At 37.7% G+C, this 14,809-nt stretch overlaps 1 protein-coding gene and 1 non-coding gene across 2 annotated transcripts in view; both read left to right on the top strand.

Moving 5' to 3' along the window:
• Positions 1-2,887: 2,887 nt before the first annotated feature.
• Positions 2,888-2,969, top strand: Trnas-aga (transfer RNA serine (anticodon AGA)). The gene has a single exon. It is a non-coding gene; the product is annotated as a tRNA-Ser (tRNA).
• A 404-nt stretch (positions 2,970-3,373) lies between these two features.
• The window catches only part of Cfap418 (cilia and flagella associated protein 418), a 20,972-nt gene continuing 9,536 nt past the window's right edge, over positions 3,374-14,809 (top strand). Inside the window, exons 1-4 of the mRNA XM_020185643.2 lie at positions 3,374-3,568; positions 8,143-8,227; positions 11,160-11,224; positions 11,768-11,833. Of these exons, the coding sequence (XP_020041232.1) occupies positions 3,438-3,568; positions 8,143-8,227; positions 11,160-11,224; positions 11,768-11,833 (347 nt within the window). The 5' untranslated portion in view covers positions 3,374-3,437. The remainder of the gene's footprint in view (positions 3,569-8,142; positions 8,228-11,159; positions 11,225-11,767; positions 11,834-14,809) is intronic.

Here is a 14,809-nt window from a genome sequence, read left to right as displayed (position 1 = left end):
AAGGTGGTACATGTGCCAGGCAACTGTCATAATAATCTGAAAGTTATACTCCAAGTCAAAAAACTGAGTAGAGAGGACAGAGAAAGATGTCTGTACTGATCTATGCATCTCTGCCACAGATCATTTTACATCTGCTTTTCCTTGGTTCCCTTTTGACTCTGCAGCCAGATTAAGATCTAAAATCAGGACAGCAATTATTCTGCAATCCTTCTCTGCTAAAGCAGCCTGTGCATTTCTCTCATCGATATACTGGACAAAGGCAAATCTCTTATGAACAGAGAAACTCACATGCTCCAAGAAGAACACCTCTACTTCAGACGTCTTGACCACAAAAGTGTTGAGATTCTCAGTGAATACATGGGAGTTAATGGAACAAGTATCTGTCTTGTTGGTAACATTGCTAACCATTGCATTTGGTGATAAAGTTCCTCACAAAGCTGAAAAAATGTAACTGAAGATCACAAACTTCACACTCAAGCAAAGCTCCATTAATTTAGGTATTTTAAGTGATTTGTAAACAGGAGGGATAAGGGAAAGAGATTTGATTCCCAGGTGCTATGTGGAGAAGTCAACTCTAGCTCAAGTTCAATAATACAGCCATAACTACTCAGTCTCTGTTTCTCCATAACCTTTATTAATTTTTAACTTTATTTTACATTATTTTAGTCATTTCTATGATTATTTTTATAATTTTATAAAATAGTATGCAATATTATTATAATATTTTATATTATAAAGAAATAATTTTCAATCCTTCTTGATGCTGTGGTAGATGCCTTAACTGATTTTTATTGTACTCCTATACCTGACTTGTTTTGGTGTTGTTGCCATTAACCCTGGTTTGTTTTCTCCTCTCTGAGTGGTACTGGGGATTGAATCCTTAAGAAAAGGCAGCTTACTAGGAAGAACCCCAAGCAAAACTGGAAGAGATATCCCAACAGGTATGCAAACTGAAACATAGAAACATAATATACATGAAAAAGAAAGGAAGCATGACTCCTCCAAAACTTTGTAATTCTTCAATAACTAAATCCAAAGGTAATGAAGTGGTTGAAATACCATACAAATAATTCAAATGTCTAGTTTTTTAAATGATCAGTGACCTCAAGGAGGACATAAATACATAGATGAATGGAGTAAAGAAGTCAATTCAAGACTTGGAAAAGAAATTAAACAACTTGGACTAGAATTTCAGCAAAGGGATAGAGATGCTGAACCAAAAAAAGAAAGAAAATCTTATAAATGCAAAGCTCAATAAATCAAATAAAAAACTCAATGGAGAACATAACCAGTAGACTAGACCAGACAAAAGAAAGACTGACTATAAGGGATTGAAGACAAGGTTGAGGAATTATTACATTCAGGTAGCAATAAAGAAAAAATAAGCAATCATCACCACAGCATTCAAGACCTCTGGGATCTGATTAAAAGACCAAACCTATGGATCTGTGGTATAGAAGAGGGAACCAAGACTAAAGATATAGAAAACCTATTCAGTGAAATTATAGCAAAACTTTTCCCAAAAGTCTTGTTTGAGACAAAACTGGAATACATAGTAGCACCCTGTCCCCCACCACAAAAAAAAAAAATAAGTGTGAAATCATACAATATATCAAGACTCTAACAGCTAAAACAAAGCTTCAGGGAAAATAAGCAGAGCAGCCACATAGGACAGGGACTCTTGTCTCCCTGGGAAGCTTCAAAATTAGTCTGGTAATATTTGACAACTGGCTCTTATTGGAAAAAAGCCAAGTGTGGTAGCATTTGCAATTTTCCTTGTGTAAATACACCCACCATAGGATGATATCAAGCTTCCCAAGTGACATCACTCAATGAAAAGGCAAGAAGAAACCCACAATAGAAACCCATTGTATAGAATTTCAGATCTAAGAGATGTGAATAAACTTAACAGCATAAATAGTAGGAAAGTGGAGTCAAATAACTAGAATATGGTGACTTTTGAGTTTTAGCTTGGTTTTTAATACAATTTAATTGTAAGCTTACACAATTTAATTTTTAATAATGATTACATTTTTAACAGCTGGCTCCCAGAATTCATGAAAATTAAAGGTGGACTCTGGTGAGTAGGTACCATTCCCTCCAGCACACCATTGTATTTGTTCTTCGGACAAAGGTGTTTGAAGAAACTACATAAATGAAACTAACAAATCATCTGGATCAAACAATGTCCAGTATTCCCAAAGGTTTTGCTAATCCCACCTTAGAAATGCTACTCAAAGCACAGGTTTGACCATGGAGAACATTTGTAAGAATACCATTAATGATTACTGAGGATTTGCGTCGTGTTTTTACAGCATTTCATAGTGTTTTATGGCACAGTGGGACAGTCTTACATGCATAGCAAATTAAAACAGGTAGGTCATAGGTGGGAGAAAAAGAGCTGTTTGTCAAAGAGCTAGGCAGGCGGAGGGATGGGGGGGGGGGGATACGCAGAGATGGACTGGATGGAGCCCAGCAGCGAAGCCCCAAGCCGGTTCCCACTTCTCTGTAGACAGGGCTCCATCGCTGTGCAAACTGGTAGGCGCAGCAGCGTCTCTTTCTTTCTTTTCATTCTTTCTTTCTCCCTTCTTTCTTTTCTTCTTGCTTCTTCTCCTTCCTTTCCTCTCTCTGTCTCTTCTCTCTCTCCCCCCTCCTCCCTCCCGCCCTCCCCTCTTGATCTAGAACTCTTTTCATCTGATGGAATGGGACGGCTGGACCGACACGCTCTGAGCGGCCCCCTCACAGCTCAAATGTCTACAGCCACAGCGTTCGAATGCGCTCTGCTCAGAGCGCGCGGCACAGCGGTGTTTTACTGCGGATGCAGACGACGACAGATGCCTATGCTCAGAGTCTACATAGAAACTCAGTGCTGAAATTAACATCAACAGTAGTCGTGGCCGAGTGGTTAAGGCGATGGACTAGAAATCCATTGGGGTCTCCCCGCGCAGGTTCGAATCCTGCCGACTACGAAATAGTGATATTTTCACTGCACAATTTTTGTTTTTCATTCGATGTGTCCTCCCTGGACCTTCTGCAGGTAACTAAAGGCATTTATGAATGGGTAAAACACACAGAAGTGGAAAAGGGAGCGAGGAAACACCGCACTTGGGATAACTGAATCTGAGCAGAGGAAGGGACGAGAAACGCGAGATAAACTGGAAGGTACAAAAGCGGTAAAGTCGCGAAGCCGCCCTGGAACTGACAGCTCCGACCTCCGGCCCCTAGGGTGCCGGATGCTGTCCCAGTCTCCTAGACCCACCACGACCTCTGGCGCGAGCCCGTCAGCGCCCCCGCCTCGCGGGCGTCGGAAACGGGCGCACGGATCGCGCATGCGCACCGAGCGGGCGCGCGCGAGTGACAGAGAGGTTTGCGCGTTGCCCCTGGAAACCACCCCGCGGCCCGGGCCACAGGAGCAAGGGAGAGACTGACGATTCAAGATGGCGCAGGACCTGGATGAGCTCTTGGATGAAGTCGAGAACAAGTTTTGCAGACCCGACCCCTGGAGGCGAGGCATGGGCGAGCGGCCCACAGACGACCGGAAGCCAGCCGAGGCAAAAGAGACTCTCAGGTTAACAGGCGGGAGGGGTCGACTGTGGTAGTAAAGCCCTGCCCCAGGCCCCCAGCGCCGCCGCACCCAAAAGCAACGCCGTGCAGCCCCGCTCCGCGTTAGGCCTCAGACCCTCGGCTCCCCGCGTGCGCACGAGCACCCCGCGCCTCGCTCGGCCCAGACCCGCGCCCCGCGCTTGCGGGTCCCTTCCCGCCCCCGAGGACAAGGACACGGACGAGGGGCCCAGTCCCGACCCCTGCGTCCAGGATAGATTTTGGCCGAGACCAGAGCAGTGCTCACAGCTTGCGGGGAGCCCTGACACAGCCGTTCTGTCATCTCCGACCCCATTACCCGGGGCCATCCTTGGGCCAGTTAAGAAGGGAGAAAATGATTCCTTCTAGTCTGTCATTGCCTGATTTTTTTTTTAAGCTCAGGGAATTAGATAAGATCAGATTCGTGCCAAAAGGGCTAGCTGTTGTCAACATTATCTGTATTAATTAACCACTACCTTCCTTCTCCCCGTGACCCAAGTTTAAGTTGTCAGGCATCCTTTTGGAATTTGGGGACGTTTCTTAAATCTAATGTTGTTATTTTTAAAACTGCCTTTCAAATTTTCCAGTCTTTTTCCTCCATGTAATCCTTAAATAATAGGACTCCGTCCTTCAACTTCCTTAGTTGCCCCTAACCCTCAAAAAAAAAAAAAAAAAGTTTGCATTATTCAGTCCTTCAAAGTGATGACTTGGGAGGCCCAGCAGTAACTCTTGCTAGAATTTTGGAAATTGCCTCTTTCCTAGAATATTTGGGAAAGGCTGTGAAATTACATAGAGGCAGCTTTGGATCAATCCAAGAACGTCATTCTTAACTTTATGGCCACATCTGTGTTTTGGGATTTGAGTGTGTGTGATTTCCCAATTCCATTGCTATCCAATTCACCAGACTTACTTACAGTGACATTTATCACAGTCCACTCTCAGAAGATTAAAAATATTGAAAAGATTGCTTCAAAAACAGAAAATTAATTTAAAAAAAAAAAGAAACAACTAAAATGCCTACTTTGAATAGGACAACTCCCATTTGAATATCTATGAAAATATCACTTTCATTAACTTGTGTATTACTATTTCATATGCCAGAATTCCTTATGTACTCATTGCCAGCATGTCTACATCTTCTGTCCCTATTCCACAGAGTGTGATTTTGTAGTTTCATTTGTTCCTGGAGAAGATGAAGAGAATTTATCAGAACCTTTTCATTTAGAGCTAGCATGCAAAGATGTAGGATGTCCTGCACAGCAAGTCAAGGTGGAAAGTACCAATGTTTCTGTGAGTCCTCTCCAAGCACCAGTGCCTGCTTTTGCACTACGTAAAATCCATCCATAATGCTTCTAATGCCCTCATCCCACCTTAATACATCAGATTTTCAGAACTACATTCATAAAAGCCTATTAGTACTCTTATCATTTGTGTTAAACTTTTTATCTGGCAAGTAGTTGGAAATTATGCAAAAAGCAACAAAGTCCCTAACCTACTTGCTATATAACATACTATTAAAATTATGCCTGTAGCCAAAATTGATAGTTAAAAGCAAGGAAACTATATTGTGCATTTATTAACAGGAGACTGCCTATCAACTGTATATAACTTTATCTTTTACGAGTTAAAATACTGAAATTGGTTCTTAAAATGGTAGCTTTGCAAATAATATAGTAAGTAACCATGCTACATCTGAATACCAGAAACAGCAGTTAATGTTAAGTAGTAAAAAAAAAAAAAAGCAATCTGTTGAAGTGTTCAAAATGATAGAGACATATGTGATTTGTTGTTAAAAAAAAAAAACTGGGTTGATAAAAGTGCAGTAGTAATAAAGTGGTTCAGGATAATACAGATGGGAATATTTAAAGATAATATAACCTCCTAAATAATAGCTGCAATAGTAATAGCTAACATTTATTGAGTTTTTTCTGTATACTAAGTGCTTTATGTATGTTATTTAATGTCCACAATCCCATGAGGTAAATACTACTATCTTCATTTTACCAAATCAAGGCTTAAAAACTAGTTACTTGCCCAAGTTCATATTGCCAGGTCTACCAGAACATAGTATATGTAAATTTAAGCTTAATATATATCCTCTTATACTTAATTGTAGGTTGCAAGTATTTCAGTTTCTTTCTTTCTTTCTTTCTTTTTTTTTTTTTTGTGGTAGGACTGGCATTTGAGCAAAGCAGGTACTCTACCACTTGAGCCACACCCCCAGTCCATTCTGCTTTGGTTATTTTTTGGAGATGAGGTCTTGCAAACTGTTTGCCTAGTCTGGCTTTGAACCACCATCCTCCCAATCTCAGCCTTCCAAGTAGCTAGGATTACAGACATGAGCTATCAACATCCAGCAAGCTTCTTTTATTCTGAATGTACCTTTTCAGCAGAAACTGTGTCTTAACTCAGGATTAGACTGTAAGACTCAGGAGAACCAATAAAAACTATTAACATTTAATTAAGATTATTAAAGACCAAAAACAGTATTATATTGTCCTTTAAAATAAGCTTTTAATGAAATTTTGGCATTCTTTTATTATTATTATTGCTATCATAGTAAAGCATAGGCAAGTGTAGGCATCATGAAATTGTATTTTTAATAACAGGCTAGAATCTAGCTGACAATTTAGATCTCTAACAGTACTGATTAGGTTGGTAGAGTTTTAATCCATCTGCCTCTTGAAATGGTGGCATTGCATGAGAAAGGAAAACCTAGACAGTATGTCATCAAAACCAAAGGAGAGAGTTTCATGAGGACATTTTTGAAACCTGCTATAATAAAAGAAATTTAAGAAAATGATACCCAACACTGTCAGATGCTTCTAAAAGATTAAAGGTTGGAACTGAGAAAGACCACTGAATACAGTGAGTGATTTGAGCTATAATGACCTTTGAAAGAAGAGTTTCACTATAGTTGAGGGATACAGAAGCCAGAGATATACAATTATACCTGAAAGCACTTTTAAATAGTTGCCTAGATACCATTTTTATAAATAAGATGAGACTCAAAGAAATTAAATAATTTATACTGGGTCAGTAGTTCTGGACCAGTGATTTTGCCACTCAAGGGGCATTTGGCTATCACAGTTAGAGAAAGATGTACAACTGGCATCTAGTGGGTGGAGGCCAGGGATTCTGTAAAAACGTCACACGCATATACTCCCACACATACACTCACACAGATACCCACATACACACATTACCCCCCACACATACACTCACACACACATATACACATACACATCAAAGAGTAACCTGACCCAAAATGTCAGTAGTTCTAAGGTTGAAAAACCCTCATCTAGATAGCCAACTGATGCTAAATCTAACCTACTTAAAAGGAAGTAGAATAAGGAATGCAGACTACTCCTTTAGTAGTGAGTAAGAAAGGGCGGCAGCTCAAAAGGCAGTTTTTATAGTGATTTAGGTTTTTTTAGTTTTTTGTTTATTTACATAAAGAGGAAATCTTGACCATACGTCTTATGATCATAAGAAATAGAGTAAAAGACATTAAGGATAAAGTTAGGGAACAACTGAAGAAGCAAAGCCTGGGATCAACCACTAAGCATCTTGCAGCACTCTGAATTTTCTTACATCAGGTTAAATTCTCTTACCCAGGCAAGAACAAAGAAGGGTTAAAAATCCTGGTGTTTAGGAGATTTCAGGGTAAATACTTTTCTAAAGGGAGAGAGTTTTAAAAAAGAAAAAACCCTCTAAAATCATTTAAATATCCTGTGAAGTTGACATACAGCATCTACAACATGTACGAACTCTGAGTTAATCTCAGCATGATATATGTATGGACTCCTGTAGATTCAATTCCAAACCTTTCCTCCCACGATGTGTATGACCTTAGACAAGCTTCTAAGTCTTTCCATTCCTTTTCACCTAAAAATTGGGGTAGTAGAGATACCCTCACATAAAATCTTAGGACAGTGTCAGCCTGGCCTTTAGCAAATACTTAGTAAATGTTCATTTTTAAATAAAAATTCTATGCAGGAACTGTTTGTATTAATAATCTAATGATGACTTTGCCTGTAGAAGATAAAGGAATAGTTTCGGTGTTCTAACTTATACCAGAGGTTTTTTGTTTGTTTTGTGTGTTTTTCTTTTTCATTTTCTTTTCTTTTTTTTTTTTTGATCATTTGATGACATGACCTTTGACTCCTTTAGTAAACAGATATGGCTGTTTTACTTCCAGTGGAACCCTTTGTTTATAATATTAGGTGCAACTTACAATTCTACATACTTTGTATTCTCTAAATAAAGTACTTGATGTAATTTAGAAAACTACATTCCTATTTTCTCTTGAATATGTGTAGGTTTGTCTTTTTTAAGTATGCAATAGTAAAGTACATATGTGAATTTGCATTAATAAACTATATCTTTGTCCCAACAAACTTAGGCTAAGTCCATAGCAAGAAAAATTGTTAATACATTTATCTTAATGTTATCTACTCCAATAGCGGACTTTAAACAAAACTCTTCCAATACAGACTTTTTATCTGTTCTTAAACTTCCGCTGGTGAGGGATTTGTGTGTGTGTATGTTTTTTCTTTTCAGATCAACAACATTTAAAAAAGAAGAGGATCTTGACAGTCTTATTAATGAAATATTTGAAGAGCCCAACTTAGACAAAAAGTCCTTTGTAAGTTAAGTGCTATAAATTTGCAGTAATTTCTTTTACTGTTTCAAGACTATTAGAATTATCTTAAAGAAGGCAGAGTAGCTCTCTATAGTTCTTTGAATTCTGAGAAGTACAATTATTTTTAAAAAATTGTTCTTAAAGACTTATAGAGGAAATAAAATATTAGAAGTTCTGGCAATGTTTTTCCCTGTTCATTTCTCAGCAAGAATGAGAAACTAGAAAAGCTGTTAGTGTAAAAGCCAACTCACAGGTCAGGTTGGTTCCTTGTATTTATTTATAGTCTAAAAACACCTTTCTAAAAGGGCCAGAAGAAACAACTTTCACTATAGGTACATGCTTAGCATCTCAGCTTCAGTGCCATTGCTATTATTCCAACAACCAATGACTAAAATATCAATATCTTAATTTTTTAAATGTTTATGTATCTAACTTAACCTTATGAAAAGTTCACAAAATAAAATAATATTTAGCTATATACTGAACAAATTGTTGTAGCCATGCATAACAAATATATCTTAATTCTTTGCTGTAATTATTTCTCTGCACTTTTTTCTCTATATATAGCTCAGGCTGGCCCAGGTTGGACTGGGAACTCAGCTAGACTTTGATTTTAAATAAATAAAAATTAGAGATACAGTTTAAGATCTCTCCAAATCCTACTCTATTGCCTTCCTTCCAGAGGTATCCACTATCCTTCCATCCATACTTTGATACTTTAATAAGATAGATATATATCTATATAGATATATATAGATATATATCTATATATATACCACAAATAGTTCAGAGTATAACTCAACCAGTTTATTTATCCACTTCACTGGCTATGGACATTTAGATTATACCAAGTTGTTTAATATTACACATAGTCTTCATTAGATATCTTTTCACGTCTTTTTCTTTAAGTTCATTTATTTATTTTTGGCAGTACTGGGGTTTGAACTCAGCCTCATGTTTGCTAGGCAGGTGCTCTACCACTTGAGCCACTTCTTGCCCCATCTTTACATGTCTTCTTTACCCATGTACAATAGTTTCTCTAGGATGTATAAACCTAGAAGAGGAATTCCTAGGTCATAAGGTGCACTCATCTTCACCTTTTCTACCCATTGCCAAGTTGATTTCCAAAGTGACTATATCATTCATAATTTTCTTGCCAACAATGTGCAAGACTTCATATGCTTTAGTATTTATCCATATGGTGTCTATGTAGCATATTTGGTATATTTAAAAGAAAAACACCAACTATATGTCCAAAGATATTTGTAAAATATATTTACAAAGGCCACAAAGAAAAAAAATCCAAAAAAATAAATACAATACCAGAGTTTTTTATTTTTCAAAGATAAGAAAGATTAAAACAAGACAGTGAACTGAAAATCACTAGGTTATGAATGTGGGCTGCTTGTATTTTGGTCATCCAGATCAAAATTCAAGTGATCAGCATAGCTTTTAAGATATGAATTTTTCTAAACTTAACATTTTAAATTCATCAGAGATAAATTAAGCTATGCCTAGCAGATTAATGTCAATGCAATAGTAATATTAAATACTCTGCAAATATCATGTGTCAAATATTAATGCTACTTAATAGTTAAAGAAAATGATATGGTTTTGTACTCTTTAATCATCAAAGCAATCCATTATTTTTATCTGTATATGAGACATTAACTTCAGTTCAAGATGTTTCAAAAGAAGGTAAATACTTCTCTGGTTTGGTCTTAAAATATTATAATTTGAAATAAAAGTAGATCTTACAATCATCGTGAAACCAAACTTTTATGCATTTCTATGTGTTTCCCTTTGTTAGTTATTTTATCTAGTTTTCCAGCCTTCAAGGGAGACAGCAAGTCTATGTAAAACACTTAATGGATGAGGAAAAGAAGTGTCCTGCCCACATTGTCCTAAGAGGCATCTTATGCCCTGAAAGTACTGCTCCCCACCCCAGCCTCTGTTCTCTCATTTGTTGCATTTCTGAACTCTCAGACCCACACCAGAAAGTCTAGGAACCAAAAACAACACAGTGTGCAAACATAGAGTCACAGTCTTGAGCCTAGATGGTGCATGAAACATAGTCCCCAAGACGAAAAGACTCATGCACGTTACTATTTTTCAGACATGCAGCAAAAGGCATTCCTGTTTAACATCAAATAAAAGAGTTAAGAGAAATAGTAAATTGAAATATTTTTGCCTTCACTAAACTTCCTCACCCAGTAGGTAAAATGAAAGCACATCTCTGCATAGTTTAAATTGCTTTTTCTCCACCTCACTTCCTCTCCTTGGCGGTGGTCCTAGTATGTGGTCGGTTTATGTTGTTTGGTACCATATACGAGCTAACACTTAATAAATGCTTGCTAATGACAGTCATGTTATGTAACCATATAGGAACTACTGTATGGTTGTGACTAGGTAGCTCTACATTTTCTTTGAACATCTATTGGTTGATACTACTCCATTTTGTCAAAATTAATATTCCTGAAGTTACACAGGACTTTGGTTAGTTTATTTTTTGTTCAGATGAGTACCATTCACAGCCTTTAAAAATGAGTCTGCGGTTTTTTTCCTCCTCAATTGAATTTTTCCAGAATGAATTCTTAAATAGCAGGCCCTTCATATTAAATCATTGAAATCTGGTATTACCTGAAGAGTTATAAAGTGACTCTAAATCTTAGCATGCTAATAATGGCAGTATATCAATTTCCTACACTAAAAGCACAGTAATTTGCAAATTCGTCAGGGAATTCTACTTCCCTTTTGCCTTAAAAAGTTTTGATCATTGTTTTCACTTCAGATACTTAAAAAACGATGCCACCAAAACTTGTATCTCAGTCATTTAACAAATATTCTTATTACAAAACAAAGAATATTACTTTTCATGTTGCATTTCTCTAAGTTGCCCTTGGCCTTTTATTGTTTTGGTTTTTTTTTTTAACAGAAATTAAAATCTAAATCTTCAAGTAACACATCTGTCAGCACTTCAATTCAAGGCCTCAGTAAGAGGTAAGCTGAGATTGCTTTGGTGAGTTATACACTCTAGTGAGCAAACACTATAAGCATAGTCTAGCAGATTTTGTTACCATTTAAACAGTGGTGACATTGAAGAACAAAGCATTGGTTGGCCTTCAGGAGAAATAACAATAGCAATATCTTGGTGTTCTTATGGTCTAAGACCCCTTAGTGTAAAGGAAATTAAATGGAAGACTATTGCTATTGTAAATAATTTTCTGCCATGTTAAAAAAATGTGTGAACAGTTTCTCAAAATTAATGTGCTGTTATATTCCTTAGAATTTACTTTGTTCCTTACATTATTTGGCAAACACATTTTTCTGTGACTCATTTTAACTCTTTGAGTGTTTCTGAATATATAGGTTATATCTAGTATAGTAGTGATCCTGTAATAAATATCTTTTCTTTGAAATAGTTGGCTTGCTAGAGAAAATATACAATTTGATTATAGGAACATAGGCAGTGAGGCCAAATTAACTTCTCATATTTCTTTTTTGTTATAATTTCATTTTTCCCCATCTGCTGAACATGTCTAGTTGCAGTCCAGTATACCTCAGTGGAAGCACTGTTCCATGTGGGATTGGAACAAATACTTCACAGAGGTAGGATGTCAGAAATATATTATGCTTCCTTATTAAGTTTTTACAAATTGATGCCCCTTTGTTAAAATGTAGTTCTTATTGTCTTGCCATCAATCTTTTATAATGAGAGGTATATTTCATTAGCCAATCCAAGAACACTTTGTTGAAATGTTTCTTACTCTTGGGAAGTAGCTATTGAAAGCTGTGATATGTATTGTTCATTGTGTTGATGCTTTTCCTGAGCCTACTTGAAGTCCCTAGATCACTGCAGTCCTAGCTTGGTTTTCATAGGGCACTAAAAGAGTGAGCTTCCTTCCACGCAGTGAAAAGCAGCAGATAAGCAAAGCAGTGCAGCTGTGCAGCACGCATGACGCCTTAGTCTCACTGACTTCGCTAAACACTTAGCATGAGAAGCTACTACAGGTCTATATTACCCAGAAAATTCTCATTTTTGTAAATTAGAAATCCACTGTTTCTTGTCTTTTCCTGCCCTTTTCTAAATCTGCTTTCTTACTTAGTACCTCTTTTCACACATTCTTACTCCAAGCCTGTATTAGCTCTTAGCACATTCCATTACCATTTTCACAATATAGGGGGAGGACTGATTTTAAACAAATCTTTCTACTCTTCTGCTACTTTTCTATTTCTGACAGAGGCCTACTATCTAGATTATTTTACTTTTATCTAAAACATTTTCTAGAGCTGAGTATGGTGGTACATACCTGTAATCCTAGCTACTCAGGAGACAGAGATTGAGTGGATTGCAGTTTGAGGCTAAATGCAAAAATTCAAGACCCTTTTCCGAAAGTAACTAAAGCAAAAGAGGCAGGAAGCATGGTTCAAGTGGTAGAGCACTTGCCTAACAAGTTCAAGACCCTGAGTTCAAGCCCCAGCAGTACCAAATAATAAATAAATAAAAATACAGTGTGCCAGGTACCAATGACTCATACCTGTAATCCCAGCTACTCAGGAGGCAGAGATCAGGAGGATCACAGTTTGAGACCAACTGGGGCAAATAGTTCATGAGACCCTATCTTGAAAATATCCAACACAAAACATCTGGCAAGGATTAGGCCCTGAGTTAATCCCAGTGTTGTAAAAAAAAAAAATGCTTTCTAGTTTTGTTAATTTTTAAGGAAAAGACTGAGTTAAGTGACTGTGTGCTGACTACATTCCTGGAGAGCTGTTGTGCTGCATAATAGAAATGGGTATTGGGAGTGGTGGTGTATGCTTATATCTCAGCTACTTGGGAAACAGACAGAAGGATCACAAGTTTGAGGCCAGCCCAGGCAAAGTTCGCAAGACAATATCTCAAAGACAAAATATAAACAAAAGGGCTATGAGTGTGACTCAGGTGGTAAAATGCTCTGTAGACGCCTTGGGTTCAATCCCTAATACTGGAGAGAAAAAAAAAAAATAAAAGTGGGATCTAAAAAGACATTGTTGGGGGGTTGTGGTAGTGCTTGCTTAGATCTTAGATCCTAGGAAGCCTGAAAGGAAAAATCATCAGACCGCAGTGAAATCAGGAGTCCGGGAAGCTTTGTACAGTACTCTAGGCAACAAACAGGCTAAATACACTGGGTATTGCCTGCTATAAGTGCTAAGAATTGAGGGTCAGATATGGTGGCACATGTCTGTAATCCCAGTACTTGGGAGACTCAGGCAGGAAGATTGGTGAGTTCAAAGCCAGCCTGGGCTACATAGCAAGCCCCAATCTCAAAAAAGAAGAATTGAAAGCAGTTGAATCACCATGTATTAAGGACTGTCTAAAAACAAAATTCAAGATACAAACTGGCCTTAGAGGAGAATGTAGTCTTATTCCTGTCAATCATGAATTTCCTGGGTCAACCCAGTTATACTGTCATTTTTCAGAGCCAAGCACCTCTAATCCAGGCCTCTGTCAAGCCACCTAGGAACTATAGCAGCAATTTCCCAGTTATCATCCACTTCCAACTTCTCTAACCCCATGCACATATAACATTCAAGATAACAGAAATAGCCTGGTGGTTCACACCTTTAGTCCCAGTACACCTGAAGCAAGTTTGAGGCCAGCCTGGACTGTGTAATGAGTTCCTGGCCACCTTTGCCAACATAGTGAGACCCTGTCTCAAAAAGCAAAAAGGTAACAGTGACAAAGTATTACCTTGAGCACCTCCTTCCTGTTCAGAAGACAAATGAGAGTTGTCATTTGTCTCACATGAACTATAGACACACTGTTGACTTTACTAAATTATTATCCTGTTCTTCCTCTTTTCTCTTTATTTCCATCACCTGCAGTTAGAGCCTGGATCAGAAACTCTCCATTTGCTCTAGAATATTTGTCATCCTCTCCTTTGTCAAAAACATATTAACCACCTGCTGGATCCTAAGGATTAAGTGAATAAATTAGGGTGAACAAGTGGATATTTCCCCATTCTCAATGAACTTTCAGTCAGATAGACTTTAAATGGATAATTCCATAAATAAGTACTTAATTTCCATTTAATATGTGAAGTAAAAGGAAAGTACAGAATGATATACACATGGATAATGGACACCTAAACTAACAGGAAGAGTCAGGAAGTATTTCCCTAAAGCAGATAACATTTCATTAAACCATAAAATGAAAATGAATAGAGTTAAGCAAAAAGAGGGGACCATTGAAACCAGAGGACAAAAGTGATACAAAAATTCCTGAAATGGAAAAGGGTAGAGGTGTTAGAGGACACAGAGCCACTGGTGGGCTAGAGTGTTGTAAGTAGGGGAAAGAATGGCTCTTGATGGGGCTGAAGAGAGTGATTTGGAGTCCTATACTCTTTGGAGGAATTTAGAAAAAGTATGCTTTATATGTAATGGCAGCCATTGGATTGGGTCCTAACAGATAAGGGTGACATAATCATATTTGTGTTTCTAAAAAAGTCATTTGGGTTTCTGGATGGAAAGTGACTTGGCATTCGGAGGGTAAGGCAAGAGGGTATACATAGGGAAACTAGTCATCATGTGGTAGAGTGGTCCAGG

This window comes from Castor canadensis, chromosome 3 (assembly GCF_047511655.1).
Source record: "Castor canadensis chromosome 3, mCasCan1.hap1v2, whole genome shotgun sequence".
In the NCBI taxonomy this organism is placed as follows: Eukaryota; Metazoa; Chordata; class Mammalia; order Rodentia; family Castoridae; genus Castor; species Castor canadensis.
This window is presented reverse-complemented; position numbering and strand designations above follow the sequence as displayed.